We start from the raw sequence: 20,830 nt of genomic DNA, 5'->3' as shown, positions 1-20,830 counted from the left end.
CACAGGGTTAAAACTGCTTTCGGCAGGAGCGCTGCTAATGCACGCGGCCCTACGCTTAGTAACCCAATATTTACCCTGGTTACAAGTGAACACATCGCTGGATCGGCGTCACACACGCCGATCCAGCGATGACAGCGGGTCATCAGCGACCAAAAAAGTCCTGATCATTCCCCAGCGACCAACAATCTCCCAGCAGGGGCCTGATCGTTGGTCGCTGTCACACATAACGACATCGTTAGCGGGATCGTTGCTATGTCACAAAAATTGTGACGTTGCAATGATATCCTTAACGATATCGTTATGTGTGAAGGTACCTTTAGAGCACAAGATCAGGTCTGTATTATTACACACACTGAGTAATCAATTTTAAGCTAGAGCATATAAAGAAAGAGGATATTCCTTAAAGAGGTTTTCCGACCACGAAATCCAAATTTTTTCCCTAATCTGTGCTGTATTGGGATATATAACACCCCTATACATTTTGTCTCTGCCTTTTGTTCATCGTGAATTTCACTTAATATCCTGTCCCCACTTTGTTTACTCGTGGCTCTGTCAAACATGACAGCTCACTGTATTTTATTGTCTAACCTCCCATTCAGAACTGGTACTAACTGGCCTTAGTGTCCAGAACTGCCTTCAGCACACTCGTTGGCTGTCAGTACTCTGACCCTGCGCTGACTTCTGTCATCACTCCAGTATTGGAAATAACAGAGCAGTGTCCTATGTCTGTGGAAAGCAGAACAATCACTCCACAACACCCCACACCACATCCACAGTGGTAATAGAGTGTCACATGTCCCCAGAACACATCCACAGTGGTGATAGAGCATCACATGTCCCCACACCACTTCCACAGTGGTGATAGCACGTCACATGTCCCTACACTACCCTGGAAATAGGTGTACTGAGAGGTGAGTCTGTAGTGATGTGTGTGTATATCTACCACATAATACACTTCAGCTGCTGCACAATCTCAGTCTGTAGGGATCTGCAACACTGTGATCACAGGTTCAAGGACTCTAAGGGAACTAAAAATTAAAAGAAGAATCAAAAGTAAGGAAAAGATTTAAAACATATAATAAAAATGTAGAAACCAATGTAAATCACCATATTTTCCCAAATTAAAACTAAAGAAAGGTAAAAAATATAAAAAAATAAGATATTTGGTATCACTGTGCCAATAAAAGTTTTTTTCAGTCAAACTATAAAGTTAATTAACCAGTGTGGTAAACAACATAAAGGAAAAAAAAATTCAATATGCCATAATTGGATTTTTTTTTTCACCTCCATAAAAAAATTCAACTCAAATCAAACAAAATATTGTATATACTGCAAATTGGTTTCAATTAAAGGTTGACTTACCATACAAGAAAACAAATGATACAAATCTTGGAAAATAGTGACTGAAAGCGAACAATTTTATTTCACTAAATTCTAAATTATTTTTCAACATTAAAAGGAAAAAAAAATCTCGTTTGTTATCATTTTAATCAGTCATCAGTACATGATACTTAACTCCATCTCGCATTAGGACACAAATGAACCTCTTAGGACAGGGTACGTCATATGCCATCTCCTTGACCTTGATGTGGGCTCACAAGCTGAGCCTGCATCTTTGCTAGAAGACAATGCCTGATTTAATCAGCCATTTAATTTTGAGGATCTTTTCGGACCTCTAGACAATTATAGGAGAGATGATGTCTGGGTGCCTTTCTTGAAAAATATAACATTACAGGTTATGGGCACTGGATGTGATGGGACATTGATCCAGTGAACTAGTCTGATTATGGAGTCGGGAAGGAATTTTCCCCCTAATATATAACGTGTCTTTTGCCTTCCTTTGGATCAACATCAGTCTATAGGTTAAATTCAATAGACATAAATTTACTTTCTACTATAAAAATTATGAAAGTATGATTGTGGAGGCACAACTATATAAAAAGAAAAAATAGGAAAATGTTTAACTATTTTTCTAGAAGAGTGACACAATGTTGTCTGGCGTATAAGGAGTTTACAACAAGAGTTCTGGAAGATAAATAAAAGTTGAAATAAAACACGTTGTATTCATGCCAGTGATTGAATAATTGTCTCTACTCGTCTCCTCATTTTTACTAGAAATCTTTATTTTTCTTTATTGTATAACAGATGTTAAAATTAAATATGAATTGCCATTCATTTAATTGTGTTAATAGAAGATTAACAAAGACTGAGGATTATACATAGTATGTTGACTATTTAGCTAATGCAGTGAGCGTGGAAATGTAGTGGAATAGCTAATTTAGCACAGCAAAAACATCCAGGTGCATACTGAAGTAAAAAAAATGCATGACCTCACAGTTAATACTTTCAAGTTCTGCCTCTTTTTGTTCTCTGTCTATGAGTGATGCTCCACTTAACCTCCTATTTTTGTACATGGTGAGGCTCTTGTGAAATACATTTCTGTGACTATATTGTGACATAAATGAAATTGAGCAAAGATGCATCACTATGAATGGATGTATCCATCCTCCAAAAGACAGGTCCACTTATAGTAATAAAGTAACACAATAGAGAAAGTAAAAATATCACACCTGTTGGAAACATGCATGACTAATCAGGTACAGAGGAGCATGAACGCTATATATGACTATTGGTGTAACATAAATTAGGTGATCGTGGTCATTGGATATTTTTTGTTTTTATCAAGCTAACTAATAATACTGGTTATTATGAATTACACAAATTTAAGGTCTGTAGAAATATAAATAAACTAGCTGAAGAGCCCGGCGTTGCCTGGGCATAGTAAATATCTGTGGTTAGTTATAGCACATCACTTCTCTTATTTTCCCATCATGCCTCTCATTTTCCCAATCACATCTTTCATTTTCCCCCTCACATCTCTCATTTTCTCCCTCACACCTCTCATTTTCTCCCTCACTCCTCTCCTTCCCGCCTAACACCTGTCATTTCGACCTCACATCTGTCATTTTCCGATCACTACACTATTTTCCCTCACTCCTCTCATTTTGCACTCACACCTTTTCATTTTCACCTCACACCTCTCATTTTCACCTCAGTATATACATGTTTGTCATCTCCCTTATATATAGTATACACCTGTATGTCATCTCCTGTATATAGTATATACCTGTATGTCATCTCCTCCTATATATAATATATACCTGTATGTCATCTCCTCCTATATATAGTATATACCTGTATGTCATCTCCTCCTATATATAGTATATACCTGTATGTCATCTCCTTCTATATATAGTATATACCTGTATGTCATCTCCTCCTGTATATAGTATATACTTGTGTGTCATCTCCCCTGTATATAGTATATATCTGTGTGTCATCTCCTCCTGTATATAGTATATACCTGTATGTCTTCTATATATAGCATATACCTGTATGTCATGTCCTCCTGTATATAGTATATACCTGTAGGTAATCTGCTCCTGTATATAGTATATACCTGTGTGTCATCTCCTCCTGTATATAGTATATACCTGTATGTCATCTCCTCCTGTATATAGTATGTACCTGTATGTCATCTCCTCCTTTATATAGTATATACCTGTGTGTCATCTCTCCTGTATATAGTATATATCTGTGTGATCTCCTGTATTAGACCTCGTTAACACGTTATTTGCTCAGTATTTTTACCTCAGTATTTGTAAGATAAATTGGCAGCCTGATAAATCCCCAGCCAACAGGAAGCCCTCCCCCTGGCAGTATATATTAGCTCCCACATACACATAATAGACAGGTCATGTGACTGACAGCTGCCGTATTTCCTATATGGTACATTTGTTGCTCTTGTAGTTTGTCTGCTTATTACTCAGAATTTTATTTTTGAAGGCTAATACCAGACTTGTGTGTTTTAGGGCGAGTTTCGTCTGTCAAGTTGTGTGTGTTGAGTTGTGTGTGGCGACATGCATGTAGCGACTTTTGTGAGATGAGTTTTGTGTGGCAACATGCGTGTAGCAACTTTTTGTGTGTCGAGTTGCATGTGACAGGTTAGTGTAGCAAGTTGTGTGCAGCAAGTTTTGCGCATGGCGAGTTTTGCGCGTGGTGAGTTTTATGTCTGGTGCCTTTTGAGTATGTGCAAGTTTTGCGTGAGGCAACTTTTGCATGTGTTGCAAATTTTGTGCATGTGGCAATTTTTCCGCATGTGCAAGTTTTGCGTGTGGCGAGTTTTCCATGAGGTGAGTTTTGCACTTGTGGCGAGTTTTGCGTGAGCCTATTTTTTGCATGTAGCGAGTTTTGCGCGTGGTGAGTTTTGAGCGGCGACTTTTGTGTTTCGACTTTTATGTGGCGAGGTTGGTGTTTGTGTGGTGAAATGTGTGCTGAGGGTGGTATATGTGTTCAAGCACGTGGTAGTGTGTGGCGCATTTTGTGTGTGTGTTCATATCCCTGTGTGTGGTGAGTATCCCATGTCGGGGTCCCACCTTAGCAACTGTACGGTATATACTCTTTGGCGCCATAGCTCTCACTCTTTAAGTCCCCCTTGTTCACATCTGGCAGCTGTCAATTTGCCTCCAACACTTTTCCTTTCACTTTTCCCCATTATGTAGATAGGGGAAAAATAGTTTGGTGAATTGGAAAGCGCGGAGTTAAAATTTCACCTCACAACATAGCCTATGACGCTCTCAGGGTCCAGACGTGTGACTGTGCAAAATTTTTTGGCTGTAGCTGCGACGCCTCCAACACTTTTCTTTTCACTTTTTTCCACATTATGTAGATAGGGGCAAAATTGTTTGGTGAATTGGAAAGCGCGGGGTTAAAATTTCACCTCACAACATAGCCTATGACGCTCTCAGGGTCCAGACATGTGACTGTGCAAAATTTTGTTGCTGTAGCTGCGACGCTTCCAACACTTTTCCTTTCACTTTTTTCCCCATTATGTAGATAGCGGCAAAATGGTTTGGTGAATTGGTATGCGCGGGGTTAAAATTTCGCCTCACAACATAGCCTATGACGCTCTCGGGGTCCAGACGTGTGACTGTGCAAAATTTTGTGGCTGTAGCTGCGACGGTGCAGATGCCAATCCCGGACATACACACACACATACACACACACACACACATTCAGCTTTATATAGTAGATGAAATAACTACTAAGATATCTTTCATAGCTAAGATATCTTAGAGTTAGAGGAATATTTCTTGGTCATCAATTCAAAATCGCTAAATCTATACTAGGCCCCTCCTCAATTACCATATGTCTTTTGTAATTCTGATATGTTCTTATGTTGCTCTTCATGTGTTGGGACTTTCCTAAGCATTAGGGCTAGGGTGTGAATGCTAGGCCCCTGGTGAAAGTGATTGTTTCCAATATAATCTTTTATGCATATGGATTGCCCCCCAAGGGCCGTGGGGTACTCGTTACCGGGTCCGATGTTCACTGGGGGATGTCACGGTGGCTGACCCGGTCCGTGGCCCTGGGACATCCGTGAAAAAGGGAAAGGTCTTTAACCCCTTTACCCCCAAGGGTGGTTTGCACGTTAATGACCAGGCCAATTTTTACAATTCTGACCACTGTCCCTTTATGAGGTTATAACTCCGAAACACTTCAACGGATCCTGGTGATTCTGACATTGTTTTCTCGTGACATATTGTACTTCATGATAGTGGTAAAATTTCTTTGATAGTACCTGCGTTTATTTGTGAAAAAAACGGAAATTTGGCGAAAATTTTGAAAATTTCGCAATTTTCAAACTTTGAATTTTTATGCAATTAAATCACAGAGATATGTCACACAAAATACTTAATAAGTAACATTTCCCACATGTCTCCTTTACATCAGCATAATTTTGGAACCAATTTTTTTTTTTGTTAGGGAGTTATAAGGGTTAAAAGTTGACCAGCAATTTCTCATTTTTACAACACCATTTTTTTTTAGGGACCACGTCTCATTTAAAGTCATTTTGAGGGGTCTATATGATAGAAAATGCCCAAGTGTGACACCATTCTAAAAACTGCACCCCTCAAGGTGCTCAAAACCACATTCAAGAAGTTTATTAACCCTTCAGGTGTTTAATAGGAATTTTTGGAATGTTTAAATAAAAATGAACATTTAACTTTTTTACACAAAAAATTTACTTCAGCTCCAATTTGTTTTATTTTACCAAGGGTAACAGGAGAAATTGGACCCAAAAAGTTGTTGTCCAATTTGTCCTGAGTACGCTGATACCCCATATGTGGCAGTAAACCACTGTTTGGGCGCATGGGAGAGCTCGGAAGGGAAGGAGCGCTATTTGACTTTTCAATGCAAAATTGACAGGAATTGAGATGGGACGCCATGTTGCGTTTGGAGAGCCACTGATGTGCCTAAACATTGAAACCCCCCACAAGTGACACCATTTTGGAAAGTAGACCCCCTAAGGAACTTATCTGGATGTGTGGTGAGCACTTTGACCCACCAAGTGCTTCACAGAAGTTTATAATGCAGAACCGTAAAAATAAAAAATCATATTTTTTCACAAAAATTATATTTTTGCCCCCAATTTTTTATTTTTCCAAGGGTAAGAGAAGAAATTGGACCACAAAAGTTGTTGTCCAATTTGTCCTGAGTACGCTGATACCCCATATGTGGCAGTAAACCACTGTTTGGGCGCATGGGAGAGCTCGGAAGGGAAGGAGCGCAGTTTGACTTTTCAATGCAAAATTGACAGAAATTGAGATGGGACGCCATGTTGCGTTTGGAGAGCCACTGATGTGCCTAAACATTGAAACCCCCCACAAGTGACACCATTTTGGAAAGTAGACCCCCTAAGGAACTTATCTAGAGGTGTGGTGAGCACTTTGACCCACCAAGTGCTTCACAGAAGTTTATAATGCAGAACCGTAAAAATAAAAAATCATATTTTTTCACAAAAATTATATTTTTGCCCCCAATTTTTTATTTTTCCAAGGGTAAGAGAAGAAATTGGACCTCAAAAGTTGTTGTCCAATTTGTCCCGAGTACGCTGATACCCCATATGTGGCAGTAAACCACTGTTTGGGCGCATGGGAGAGCTCGGAAGGGAAGGAGCGCCGTTTGACTTTTCAATGCAAAATTGACAGGAATTGAGATGGGACGCCATGTTGCGTTTGGAGAGCCACTGATGTGCCTAAACATTGAAACCCCCCACAAGTGACACCATTTTGGAAAGTAGACCCCCTAAGGAACTTATCTAGAGGTGTGGTGAGCACTTTGACCCACCAAGGGCTTCACAGAAGTTTATAATGCAGAGCCATAAAAATAAAACAAAATTTTTTTCCCACAAAAATTATTTTTTAGCCCCCAGTTTTGTATTTTCCCTAGGGTAACAGGAGAAATTGGACCCCAAAAGTTGTTGTCCAATTTGTCCTGAGTACGCTGATACCCCATATGTGGGGGGGGAACCACCGTTTGGGCGCATGGGAGGGTTCGGAAGGGAAGGAGCGCCATTTGGAATGCAGACTTAGATGGAATGGTTTGCAGGCGTCACATTGCGTTTGCAGAGCCCCTAATGTACCTAAACAGTAGAAACCCCCCACAAGTGACACCATTTTGGAAAGTAGACCCCCTAAGGAACTCATCTTGATGTGTTGTGAGAGCTTTGAACCCCCAAGTATTTCACTACAGTTTATAACGCAGAGCCGTGCAAATAAAAAATATTTTTTTTTCCACAAAAATTATATTTTAGCCCCCAGTTTTGTATTTTTCCAAGGTTAGCAGGAGAAATTGGACCCTAAATGTTGTTGTCCAATTTGTCCTGAGTACGCTGATACCCGATATGTGGGGGGGAACCACCGTTTGGGCGCATGGGAGGGCTCGGAAGGGAAGGAGCATCATTTGGAATGCAGACTTAGATGGATTGGTCTGCAGGCGTCACATTGCGTTTGCAGAGCCCCTAATGTACCTAAACAGTAGAAACCCCCCACAAGTGACCCCATATTGGAAACTAGACCCCTCAATGAACTTATCTAGATGTGTTGTGAGAACTTTGAACCCCCAAGTGTTTCACTACAGTTTATAACGCAGAGCCGTGAAAATAAAAAATCTTTTTGTTTTCCCACAAAAATTATTTTTTAGCCCCCAGTTTTGTATTTTCCCAAGGGTAACAGGAGAAATTGGTCCACAAAAGTTGTTGTCCAATTTGTCCTGAGTACGCTGATACCCCATATGTTGGGGTAAACCCCTGTTTGGGCACACAGGAGAGCTCGGAAGGGAAGGAGCACTGTTTTACTTTTTCAACGCAGAATTGGCTGGAATTGAGATCGGACGCCATGTCGTGTTTGGAGAGCCCCTGATGTGCCGAAACAGTGGAAACCCCCCAATTATAACTGAAACCCTAATCTAAACACACCCCTAACCCTAATTCCAACGGTAACCCTAACCACACCTCTAACCCTGACACACCCCTAACCCTAATCCCAACCCTATTCCCAACTGTAAATGTAATCTAAACCCTAACCCTAACTTTAGCCCCAACCCTAACTGTAGCCCCAACCCTAACCCTAACCCTAGCCCTAACCCTAGCCCTAGCCCTAACCCTAACCCTAACCCTAGCCCTAACCCTAGCCCTAACCCTAGCCCTAACCCTAACCCTAGCCCTAACCCTAGCCCTAACCCTAGCCCTAACCCTAGCCCTAACCCTAACCCTAGCCCTAACCCTAGCCCTAACCCTAGCCCTAGCCCTAACCCTAGCCCTAACCCTAGCCCTAACCCTAGCCCTAACCCTAGCCCTAACCCTAACCCTAACCCTAATCCTAGCCCTAACCCTAGCCCTAATGGGAAAATGGAAATAAATACATTTTTTTTTATTTTTCCCTAACTAAGGGGGTGATGAAGGGGGGTTTGATTTACTTTTATAGCGGGTTTTTTAGCGGATTTTTATGATTGGCAGCCGTCACACACTGAAAGACCCTTTTTATTGCAAAAAATATTTTTTGCAATACCACATTTTGAGAGCTATAATTTTTCCATATTTTGGTCCACAGAGTCATGTGAGGTCTTGTTTTTTGCGGGACGAGTTGATGTTTTTATTGAAAACATTTTTGGGCACGTGACATTTTTTTATCGCTTTTTATTCCGATGTTTGTGAGGAAGAATGACCAAAAGCCAGCTATTCATGAATTTCTATTGGGGGAGGCGTTTATACCGTTCTGCGTTTGGTAAAATTGATAAATCAGTTTTATTCTTCGGGTCAGTACGATTACAGCGATACCTCATTTATATCATTTTTTTATGGTTTGGTGCTTTTATACGATAAAAACTATTTTACAGAAAAAATAATTATTTTTGCATCGCTTTATTCTCAGGACTATAACTTTTTTATTTTTTTGCTGATGATGCTGTATGGCGGCTCTTTTTTTGCGGGACAATATGACGCTTTCAGCGGTACCATGGTTATTTATATCTGTCCTTTTGATCGCGTGTTATTCCACTTTTTGTTCGGCGGTATGATAATAAAGCGTTGTTTTTTGCCTCGTTTTTTTTTTTTTTTTCTTACGGTGTTTACTGAAGGGGTTAACTAGTGGGACAGTTTTATAGGTCGGGTCGTTACGGACGCGGCGATACTAAATATGTGTACTTTTATTGTTTTTTTTTTTTTATTTAGATGAAGAAATGTATTTATGGGAATAATATTTTTTTTTTTTTTTTTCATTATTTTGGAATATTTTTTTTTATTTTTTTTACACATTTGGAAAATTTTTTTTTTACTTTTTTACTTTGTCCCAGGGGGGGACATCACAGATCAGTGATCTGACAGTTTGCACAGCACTCTGTCAGATCACTGATCTGACATGCAGCGCTGCAGCCTTCACAGTGCCTGCTCTAAGCAGGCTCTGTGAAGCCACCTCCCTCCCTGCAGGACCCGGATCCGCGGCCATCTTGGATCCGGGGCTCGAGCAGGGAGGGAGGTGAGGAGACCCTCACAGCAACGCGATCACATCGCGTTGCTGTGGGGGGCTCAGGGAAGCCCGCAGGGAGCCCCCTCCCTGCGCGGTGCTTCCCTGCACCGCCGGCACATCGCGATCATCTTTGATCGCGGTGTGCCAGGGGTTAATGTGCCGGGGGCGGTCCGTGACCGCTCCTGGCACATAGTGCCGGATGTCAGCTGCGATAAGCAGCTGACACCCGGCCGCGATCGGCCGCGCTCCCCCCGTGAGCGCGGCCGATCGGCTATGACGTACTATCCCGTCCAGGGTCAGATAAGCCCAGGGCACCTCGACGGGATAGTACGTCTAAGGTCACAGAGGGGTTAAAGGGATAAAGTTTATGTTCGTGACACCACCCATGGTATTCGGTCAGGGTGACCGATGCTGCTTTAAGGGGTCCACTGGGGTGATGTTATGGCAGCTAGATGGTATACCTTCCCACAGGTAAAGTATGTCCCCAGGGCTTCCCGGTGTGTAGATGGTGGTATGCTGAGAGGCGCAGAGAAGAACAAGGACAACAGGTTGCAGTCTCTTTACCTATACTGAAGACTTCAGCATCAACATTCCAGGGCACCAGATCACAGGGCAGGCAGAGTCTGGCCACTTTGGAGGCAAGTCCAGAGTTCCCTTGTCCAGGTGGAAATCAGTAGCCTTCCCTTGCGGTGCGGTGGTGTAGTCCCTTACTGCCTATGGCTTTACATAAGGGTCTCACAGATGTGGTGTTTCGTTCTCTCTGTCCCCCATATAGGATAGGACAAAACCCGTATGACTGGTGACTTGAGCCTGTTTATAGGGTCTCTTAGATAACTCGGCTCTGTAGGTGTAGGTGCGGACAGGTAACCTGCAATTAGCTGTCCTGCCGGTCTCTGAAATAAAGCGTAGAGGTCCTTACTCCCTCGGTGTTCTGGCTACTGGGATTTTGCATCTCAGAAGGAGGCAGCCTGAGCGTGGCTGGTCCCCTTCTGGTATCCTATCCTTTGCTTTGCTTTCCTTCACGCTTGCTGCAATACAATTCTGCCTTTCAATGTCTCTTTCTGGGAGCTGCAGCTCTGAGGGCATGCACAGCTCCTTTCACCCTCTGTCCTCCTCAGGCTCTGGTTTGGAACTCACTAACAGAACTCCTGCCTGGAGCTCTGTCAGGAACTGACTCCCTGACTCCTGTCTGGAACCAACTAACTTTCCCTACAGACTACCAGATATATATAAAGAACCTGAAGACCCACCTCTTCAGACAAGCCTACAACCTGCAGTAACCACCGATCGACCAAACCGCTGCATGACCAGCTCTACCCTCACCTACTGTATTCTCACCCATCCCTTGTAGATTGTGAGCCTTCGCGGGCAGGGTCCTCATTCCTCCTGTACCAGTTATGACTTGTATTGTTTAAGATTATTGTACTTGTTTTTATTATGTATACCCCTCCTCACATGTAAAGCGCCATGGAATAAATGGCGCTATAACAATAAATAATAATAATAATATATATAGGGAGTGACCTAATAAATAGGAGCAAAAGCTCCCCCAGGTGGCCTGGAGTGTGAATGTGTTGCATGTTTGTGATACCTGGATGCAGTTATCCTTCCTTGCCTCCAAACGTAGCATCACTCTCCCCGAGAGGAAAGCAATACCACTGCGACGACCAGGACCCTGGGGCACCACACATACATTTTGGCTATAAATTAGGCACTGTCTGTAGGTTTGCCTTCTCTTATTTTCCACCACTGACTTCCCCATATCTTAAATTTTTTCCTATTTCATATTACATACCCACAGTTCTATGACACAAAAACAAGTAATTGCTTGGTTGAAAGAGTAACCTTGTTAATTCTTACATCATAAATCAATAGTACACATGAAAATAAGAAACTTTGTAATATCTCTAGACTGATCATTCATCTTATTTCAGGGTTAAAATCTGTATTCAGTGAAACCAAACATTCCCATTACTGAAATAATTAATGATAGTTCATGTTTGTAAAGTTCTATGGAAAGGGGAATGTGGAGGGAGGAGCTACACAAATTTTGATACAAGTTCTTTTAAAACAAGAGCTACACTTTAACTCATATTTGCCAAAAGCTCCAGAAAGTTCTGGAGACTACTGAATAAGAGGGAAGATCTCCTGGACTCTTGGAACAGTTGTCAAAGCTCCCAAACACCATACTATCCCTCAATATTTCCTTCTGCTGTGATGCCCAACTCTGACATCTAGATGCACATTTAAGAGGTGGGCACAGAGTGTGTCCTCCTATTCCAAAAGGGGGTGTTGTCTAGGAACAGGGTCGGTTTGCACACAAAAAGTCAGACGCAATATAGGAATTAGAGAATTCTGAAAATTTGGCAACTATGTTTTAACATAGAGCTCTACTAAGATAATTGTTGTTAAATATTCCGATTTTTCTAATGGCAGTGTCCTTTTAGTTGCTTCCCAATTGAAAATTGTGACTATGTGATGACATATAAAGAAAACAATGTATATAGTTATCATGAAACTTTAAAGTAAAAAAAATATGTTGTATTCTAGATCCATCAGCTCCTCCAGCACCAACTAATCTCAAGGTAGTCAACTCAACAACAAACAATGATGGCTCAATTACTGTACGGGTCACTTGGGATCTTCCAGAAGAACCTGATATTCCTGTGCATCATTACAAAGTGTTCTGGAGCTGGACCTCTCATGGCAAATCTGTTGTTCCTGCTAAGAAGAAGCGTAGGAAGACAACAGAAGGGGTAGGCAAATGAACTTACTCAGCTGTTCATGTCATTTTGTTTTATTGTGGTAGTGCTATTACTCTTACTATATTTTTGTCTATTTGGGCAAAATTTCACAAAATGCAATATTGAACTCAAATGATGACCAAATACCCATATGTTTCACAAGGCACAATTATTGCTTCATATGGTAAAAGCTAAAATATTTTGTTGCAAATTTTGATAATATGTAACAATGTTTAATTAAATTTCAGAGCCAGAACTATGTGACTTTGGATGGATTGCAGCCCAACAGCAATTATATGGTAGAGATTCAAGCTATCACCTACTGGGGACAAGTACGTTTAAAAAGTGCAAAGGTCTCTTTATATTTTTCTACCGGACCATCCATCTCATCCAGTAAGTACATGTATGTCTGAGTTACCAGTGATAAAAGTTACATTTTATGATTGGTTTTCCAATAACTGATATGAGGGAGCCACATATGATGCAATACAAAATGAAATTTAACTCTTATAAATAAACAATTGCTCACTAAAGAACAGAGGCATTCTAGAAGATGCTAACAGTATAATGCATAGTTACATAGGTTGAAGTAAGACACATGTCCATCAAGAATAACCTCTTTCCATCAGATTACATTCCCTATCGCTAGATTATTTATAGCCCACAATGTCTTTTTTGTGAGAAAAGAATCTAGTCTTTTTTTAATTATAGTGTCTGCCATTACTAGCTCCTCCGTTATTGCATTCCACAGTCTGACTGCTCTAACCGTAAAGATTAAGAACCCTGTCTTATTTAGCAGCTGGAATTATTTTTCTTCCACGTGAATGAATGAATGCCCTCCAGCCCTTTGTAAGGATTTTGGAAGGACTGAGTCAAATACCAGTCCTTTCTATTGACAACACATATTTTATATGTATATATATATATATATATATATATCTATACTATATATATATATATATATATATATATATATATATATATATATATATATGCTAGATGGTGGCCCCATTTCTAACACATCGGGTATTCTAGAATATGCATGTCCACGTAGTATATTGCCCAGCGACGTAGTATATTGCCCAGCGACATAGTATATTGCCCAGTCACGTAGTATATTGCCCAGTCACGTAGTATATTGCCCAGCCACATAGTATATTGCCCAGGCACGTAGTATATTGCCCATCGACGTAGTATATTGCCCAGCCACGTAGTATATTGGCCTGTCACGTAGTATATTGGCCAGCCACGTAGTATATTGTTTGGTCACGTAGTATATTGCCCAGCCACGTAGTATATTGCCCAGTCACATAGCATATTGGCCAGTCAGGTAGTATATTGGTCAGCCACGTAGTATATTGGCCAGCCACGTAGTATATTGCACAGCCACATAGTATATAGCAGAGCCACGTAGTATATTGCCCAGTCACGTAGTATATTGCCCAGCCACGTAGTATATTGCCCAGTCACGTAGTATATTGCACAGCCCACATAGTATATTGCCCAGCGACGTAGTATATTGCCCAGTCACGTAGTATATTGCACAGCCCACGTAGTATATTGCCCAGCGATATAGTATATTGCCCAGTCACGTAGTATATTGCCCAGCCACGTAGTATATTGCCCAGCCACGTAGTATATTGCCCAGTCACGTAGTATATTGGCCAGCCACGTAGTATATTGCACAGCAATGGAGTATATTGTCCAGCCACATAGTATATTGCCCAGCCACGTAGTATATTGCACAGCGACGGAGTATAATGTCCAGCCACATAATATATTGCCCAGTCACGTAGTAAATTGCTCAGGCACGTAGTATATTGCACAGCGACAGAGTATACAGCACAGAGCCATGTAGTGTAGAGACTTAAAAAAAAATAAACATATACTCACCTTCCGAAGGCCCATTGAAGTCCTGCTATACTTACCATCCGCCGCCTTTCCCGCTCCTTGGGACGCTCCCGAGATCGCTCCAATTGCAAGCGTCAGCTTCCGATCCCAGGACTGGTATGAGCAGGACCTGTGATGACATCGCGGTCACATGACCGTGACGTCACGGCAGGTCCTTGTCGCACACCAGCCCTGGGACCGGAAGCTGCCGCTTGCAATGGAGTGGTCCCGGGAGCGTCGCGAGGAGCGTGAAAGGCGGCGGATGGTGAGTATAGCAGGTTTTTTTTTTTATTATTATTATTTTTAACTTGACATATTTTTACTATTGATGCTGCATAGGGAGCATCAATAGTAAAAAGTTGGGGACACACAGGGTTAATAGCAGCGGTAAGGGAGTGCGTTACACCGCGGGCCGTTACTACTGCTATTAACCCTGGGTGAGTGGAGGGGATTACGGAGTGGGCGCCGGGCAGTGAGTGCAGGGGAGTAGGGGAGGGACTAATTGGACTGTGCCCATCGCTGATTGGTCGCGGCAGCCATGACAGGCAGCTGCCGAGACCAATCAGCGAATGAATAACCATGACAGAAGGACATACAGACAGACGGAAGTGACCCTTAGACAATTATATAGTAGATATATATATATATATATATATATATATATATATACAAAAGCGAGATCACCTCTGAGTTCAACTTTTCCAAACTCATCATAGTCGAGGTCTTCAATTTTCAAATTTTTAATTTTTAATTTTTATTCTGTTAAACGACACAAAATAGTTAATAAATAACATTACCCACATGTCTACATCAGCACAATTTTGGAAACAAAATTTTTTTTGCTCGGAAGTTATAAGGGTTAAAATTTGACCAGCGATTTCTCATTTTTACAATGAAATTTACGAAACCATTTTTTTTAGGCACCACCTCACATTTGAAGTCAGTTTGAGGGGTCTATATGGCTGAAAATACCCAAAAAGAAACCATTCTAAAAACTTCACCCCTCAAAGTGCTCAAAACCACATTCAAAAAGTCTATTAACCCTTCAGATGCTTCACAGCAGCAGAAGCAACATGGAAGGAAAAAATGAACATTTAACTTTTTAGTCACAAAAATGATCTTTTAGCAACAGGGTAAAAACAGAAACTGGACCCCAAAAGTTATTGTACAATTTGTCCTGAGAACGCTGATACCCCATATGTGGGGGGAACCACTGTTAGGGCGCACGACAGGGCTCGGAAGGGAAGGAGCGCCATTTGACTTTTTCAATGAAAAAGTGATGAGCTTCAAGAGGTACTCACCGGCAATGATCTTCCAACATTCTTAAAGGAGTTCCCGGAGATTCTTAGCACTTGTTGGCCCTTTTGCCTTCACTCTGCTGTCCAGCTCACCCCAAACCATCTCGATTGGGTTCAGGTCTGGTGACTGTGGAGGCCAGGTCATCTGGCATAGCACCCCATCACTCTCCTTCTTGGTCAAATAGCCCTTCCACAGCCTGGAGGTGTGTTTTGGGTCATTGTCCTGTTGAAAAATAAATGATGGTCCAACTAAACGCAAACCGGATGGAATAGCATGCAAGATGCTGTGGTAGCCATGCTGGTTAAGTATGCCTTCAAGTTTGAATAAATCCCCAACAGTGTCACCAGCAAAGCACCCCTACTCCATCACACCTCCTCCATGCTTCATGGTTGGAACCAGGCATGTAGAGTCCATCCGTTCACCTTTTCTGCATCGCACAAAGACACGATGGTTGAAACCAAAGATCTCAAATTTGGACTCATCAGACCATAGCACAGATTGCCACTGGTCTAATGTCAATTCCTTGTGTTCTTTAGCCCAAACGAGTCTCTTCTGCGTGTTGCCTGTCCTTAGCAGTGGTATCCTAGCAGCTATTTTTAGATGAAGGCCTGCTGCACAAAGTCTCCTCTTAATAGTTGTTGTAGAGATGTGACTCCTGCTAGAACTCTGTGTGGCATTGACCTGGTCTCTAATCTGAGCTGCTGTTAACCTGCGATTTCTGAGGCTGGTGATCAGGTAAACTTATCCTCAGAAGCAGAGGTGACTCTTGGTCTTCCTTTCCTGGGGCGGTCCTCATGTGAGCCAGTTTCTTTGTAGCGCTTGATTGTTTTTGCCACTGCACTTGGGGACACTTTCAAAGTTTGCCCAATTTTTCAGACTGACTGACCTACATTCTTAAAGTAATGATTGCCACTCGTTTTTCTTTACTTAGCCGCTTTTTTCTTGCCATAATACAAATTCTAATAGTCTATTCAGTAGGACTATCAGCTGTGTATCCACCAGACTTCTGCAAGACACAACTGATGGTCCCAACCCCATTTATAAGGCAAAAAATCCCACTAAGGCTACGTTCACATTTGCGTTCTTCTGGGCTGCGTCGGGCGCAGCCGCGGTGACGCATGCGCCATGCGCCCCTATATTTAACATGGGGGCGCATGGACATGCGTTTGCATGCGTTTTGCGATGCATACGTTTTTTTGCCGCAAGCGTTATGGCGCAGAGGACGCAGCAAGATGCATTTTTTTGCGTCCAAAATTCGGCAAAAAAGGATGCAAAACTATGCTTATTAGCATGCGTTTTTGTGCATTTTTGTTTGCGTTGTGCGTTGCGTCGCCGACGCAACATCGCACAACGCAAATGTGAACGTAGCTTTATTAAACCTGACAGGGTACACCTGTGAGTTGAAAAGCATTCCCGGTGACTACATATTGAAGCTCATCCAGAGAATGCCAAGAGTGTGCAAAGCAGTCATCAAAGCAAAAGGTGGCTACTTTGAAGAACCTAGAATATAAGACATAATTTCAGCTGTTTCACACTTTTTTGTTAAGTATATAATTCCACATGTGTTAATTCATAGTTTTGATGCCTTCAGTGTGAATGTACAATTTTCGTAGTCATGAAAGTGCAGAAAAATCTTTAAATGAGAAGGTGTGTCCAAACTTTTGGTCTGTACGGTATTTCCCAGAAGAAGAGCTGAAGCTAAGAGCCAGAATAGGCTCATCTAATGAATGCGCGATTTCTAGGGTGGCTGATGGCTGGTCTCAGGCTGGGAAGCATCCACAATCAATGATGGTCTCTGAAGCCATGTCATGTTCTGGTGTAGGTCCAATATGTTTTATCAAGACCAAAGGCAGCACAGCCATCTACCAGGAAATTTTAATGCACTTCACGCTTCCCTCTGCTGACAAGCTTTTTGGAGATGGAAATGTCATCATTCAGCAGGACTTGACACCTGTCCACACTGCCAAAAGTACTAATTCCTGGTTTAAAAACAACAGTATCACTGTGCTTGATTGGCCAGCAAACTCACCTAACCTTAACCCCATAGAGAATCTGTTTGCAATGACTCTATAAAATATATGAGTTTCAATTTTTGTAATGAAGAACAGAAATAAATTAACTTTTTGATGATATTCTAACTTTGTGAGATGCACCTGTACCAACAGTGAAGTTTGGAGGAGGGAACATCATGGTGTAAGGCTGTTTTTCAGCATACTTCATGTAATTGAAGGAAGGATTAATGGACAAATGTACAGAGACATTCTTGAAAGAAAACAGCTGCATCTATCAGAATGTTGAAGAAGATGAAACAAGGGTGGAAATCTCAGCAAGACAATGATCTAAACACACAGCCAAGGAATCTCTCCATTGATTTCAGATTTCATGAATGATGTACAATAACAAATTGTATTGTGGTACCGTGTTAGCCAGAAAAATCGATGTGAATATTTTTCTGCCCAATTTTTCTGCCCGATTTCAGGAATAAAATAAAGCTGCTATAATGGTCCTTCCAATCACCTGAATTGAAAATTTGTGGAAGGAACTAAAGCTGAGATTTCTTAGAAGAAGCTCATGGAACCTTCAGGATTTGAAGAATGTTTATGTGGAAGAATGGACCAAAATTACATCTGAGCAATGCACGCGACTAGTTTCTCCATACAGGAGGCCTCTTGAAGCTGTCATCACCAATGGCTTTTATACAAATTATTAATTACATTTCAGTAAGCATGTTCAATACTTTTTTCCTGTGCCAATTCTCATTATTACACAAAGCTTAATTTATGGACATCTATGGTTTGATTTTTTGTGTGGATTAGATGTTTTTTTTTATTGCCATCTGGTAAGAATATCATGTCAATGCAAAAAATGAAGGAGCAGATGGGTTGTTCTGAGCAACAGCAGAACAAAGTAAAAGTTATGGAGTGGCCATCTCAGTCTCCTGACCTCAATATCATTGAGCCATTCTGGGGAGATCTAAAGGGTGCTGTTCATCCTAGACAGCCCAAGAATTTACAGGAACTGGAGGCCTTTTGCTATGAAGAGTGGGAAGCTTTACAATCTGAGAAAATAAAGAACCTCATTCACAGCTACCACAAAAGACTTCAAGCTGTCATTGATATTAGAGGGAGCAATACACAGTATTAAGAAATGGGGTATGTGAACTTTTGATCATGGTCATTTGGATGCTTTGGGTTGTCATTATGATTTAAAAAGAGAAAACACAGTAGTTTGACAATAAATGGCTTCACCCATCCACTAACCATGAGTGAAGAAAAAGTTGGTGTTATCATTCATATTCTCTGAAAAAAGGCCAAGAAATCAAAATTTCTGCTAAGGTATGTAAACTTTTGAGCACAACTGTATCTCAGCCTTCTCTTTGTAACCTATGAAGCTGTGTCAGAAAGCCAAAAACCACCACTACTGATTTACAGTAGACAAAACGTAACACAAAACAAAATGATCAAATACCCTGCGGTAAAAACACAAATAGCAATAGTGCATGAAAATAACACAGGGTATTTAATTAATATTGTTTTAATAGAAAAATGTAAAAACCATCCCACCATGTCAAGGTGAGCGTATAAGGGATGGTGCTAACCTTTAGTATTAAAGCTTTACCCTATGTCAAATGACGTAAATGTGAATAAGGGACAATCAGGATCGGGGCCCCGACTATTTGACACCTAGCCATGCAAAGCTATATTAACATAATGTCCAGATAAAAAAAAAAGGGAGGCCCAGCCCTTATTTGCACTCAGTGCATAAACCTAAAGCAAAACCGAAAGAAATCAACTGATATATAAGTTGGCATGCATGCAAAGTGTAGGCGCATGTTCTCACTAGCCACTGCAGACAAAATCTAAGGTATAAACAAAATAAGCAAATACTCTGCAGTAAAAATAAAATAGTATATGAAAATAACATAGGGTGCTTGGTTAACATTGTTTTTATAAAAAAAGTAAAAGCCATCGCATCCCGTCAAGGTGACACTTCTCGGGATGGTCCTAACCTCCAGTATTAAAACCTTACCATATGTCAAAGCACATGAATAGGAATAAGGGCTGAGCAGAACCAGGGCTCCGACTATTGAACACTCAGCAATAGGAAGGTTTTGTCTAATGGTCAGTGTGAACATGCGCCTACACGTTGCATGCATTTGAGCTTATATTCCAGTTCATTTCTTTTGTTTTACCCTTACAGTAGATGGAAATTTGTACTAGCTATTCACATCTAAATCAGGTCTAAATCCCACAATTAGCTTTTGGTGAGTTTTTTGACACTACAGAATTTCTGCACCATTTCTGCACCTATTATTTAAATTAGGTTATTTGCTCTTTTTATTGCATTTTTTGTGTGTGTTTCTTAACTTGTATTTTTATCACTTTTTTTTACAGTGTTTTTTGTCTCTTTTTTTCCTCATGCTTTAAATAAAGCTGCTTTTTTATTCTTTATGGTACTTGGCTTTGACAAAACTTTACTAACATACTGTATTTAGATGTGGATTTCATGCATTTTTTATGTGTTTCCACCGAGGAAAAGCACTAAAAATGCATGTGTGTTTTTTACCTGTAGATTTTCTGCATCTAATGCAAGTCTATAGGGAAATTCCGCACAGAAAACTCAACGAACTCTCAAGGGAAGTTGATATGCTGCGGATTTTAAACAAACACCGCAGGTTAATGTACGCTGGGAAAAAAAAAGAACAGTGGGCATGAGATTTATGCAATCTGTACTTTATCTAGTCTTTGAAAATGGAGTCTGCTGTATGCCATTTTTCTGAACCAATATTTGCCATCAAATGGTTAAAAAAGAAAAAAATTCTTGTACTCATTTTACCACTCATCTCTCAGGCGGGGGATTCAAAGATGTGTTGAGAATCGGACAGGTGGTGTTATGTAGTGGAAGGGTGAGTATAAGGATTTTTTCATTTTTTTTATATATTACAGTTATTATGCTCTGGGCTCTGGAGAGACTTCATAGCATAATAAGTGACATTAAATTTAAGGAGAATAACTTCTCTGCTAATCA

The 20,830-nt window shown here is 41.0% G+C and overlaps 1 protein-coding gene across 1 annotated transcript in view; it reads left to right on the top strand.

Moving 5' to 3' along the window:
* The window catches only part of ANOS1 (anosmin 1), a 358,629-nt gene that overhangs the window by 271,507 nt on the left and 66,292 nt on the right, over positions 1-20,830 (top strand). Inside the window, exons 7-8 of the mRNA XM_069761580.1 lie at positions 12,420-12,625; positions 12,862-13,006. Of these exons, the coding sequence (XP_069617681.1) occupies positions 12,420-12,625; positions 12,862-13,006 (351 nt within the window). The remainder of the gene's footprint in view (positions 1-12,419; positions 12,626-12,861; positions 13,007-20,830) is intronic.

This window comes from Ranitomeya imitator, chromosome 3 (genome assembly GCF_032444005.1).
Source record: "Ranitomeya imitator isolate aRanImi1 chromosome 3, aRanImi1.pri, whole genome shotgun sequence".
NCBI lineage: Eukaryota > Metazoa > Chordata > Amphibia > Anura > Dendrobatidae > Ranitomeya > Ranitomeya imitator.
Note: the sequence above shows the minus strand (reverse complement) of the source record. Positions and strands in the feature narration are given on the sequence as shown.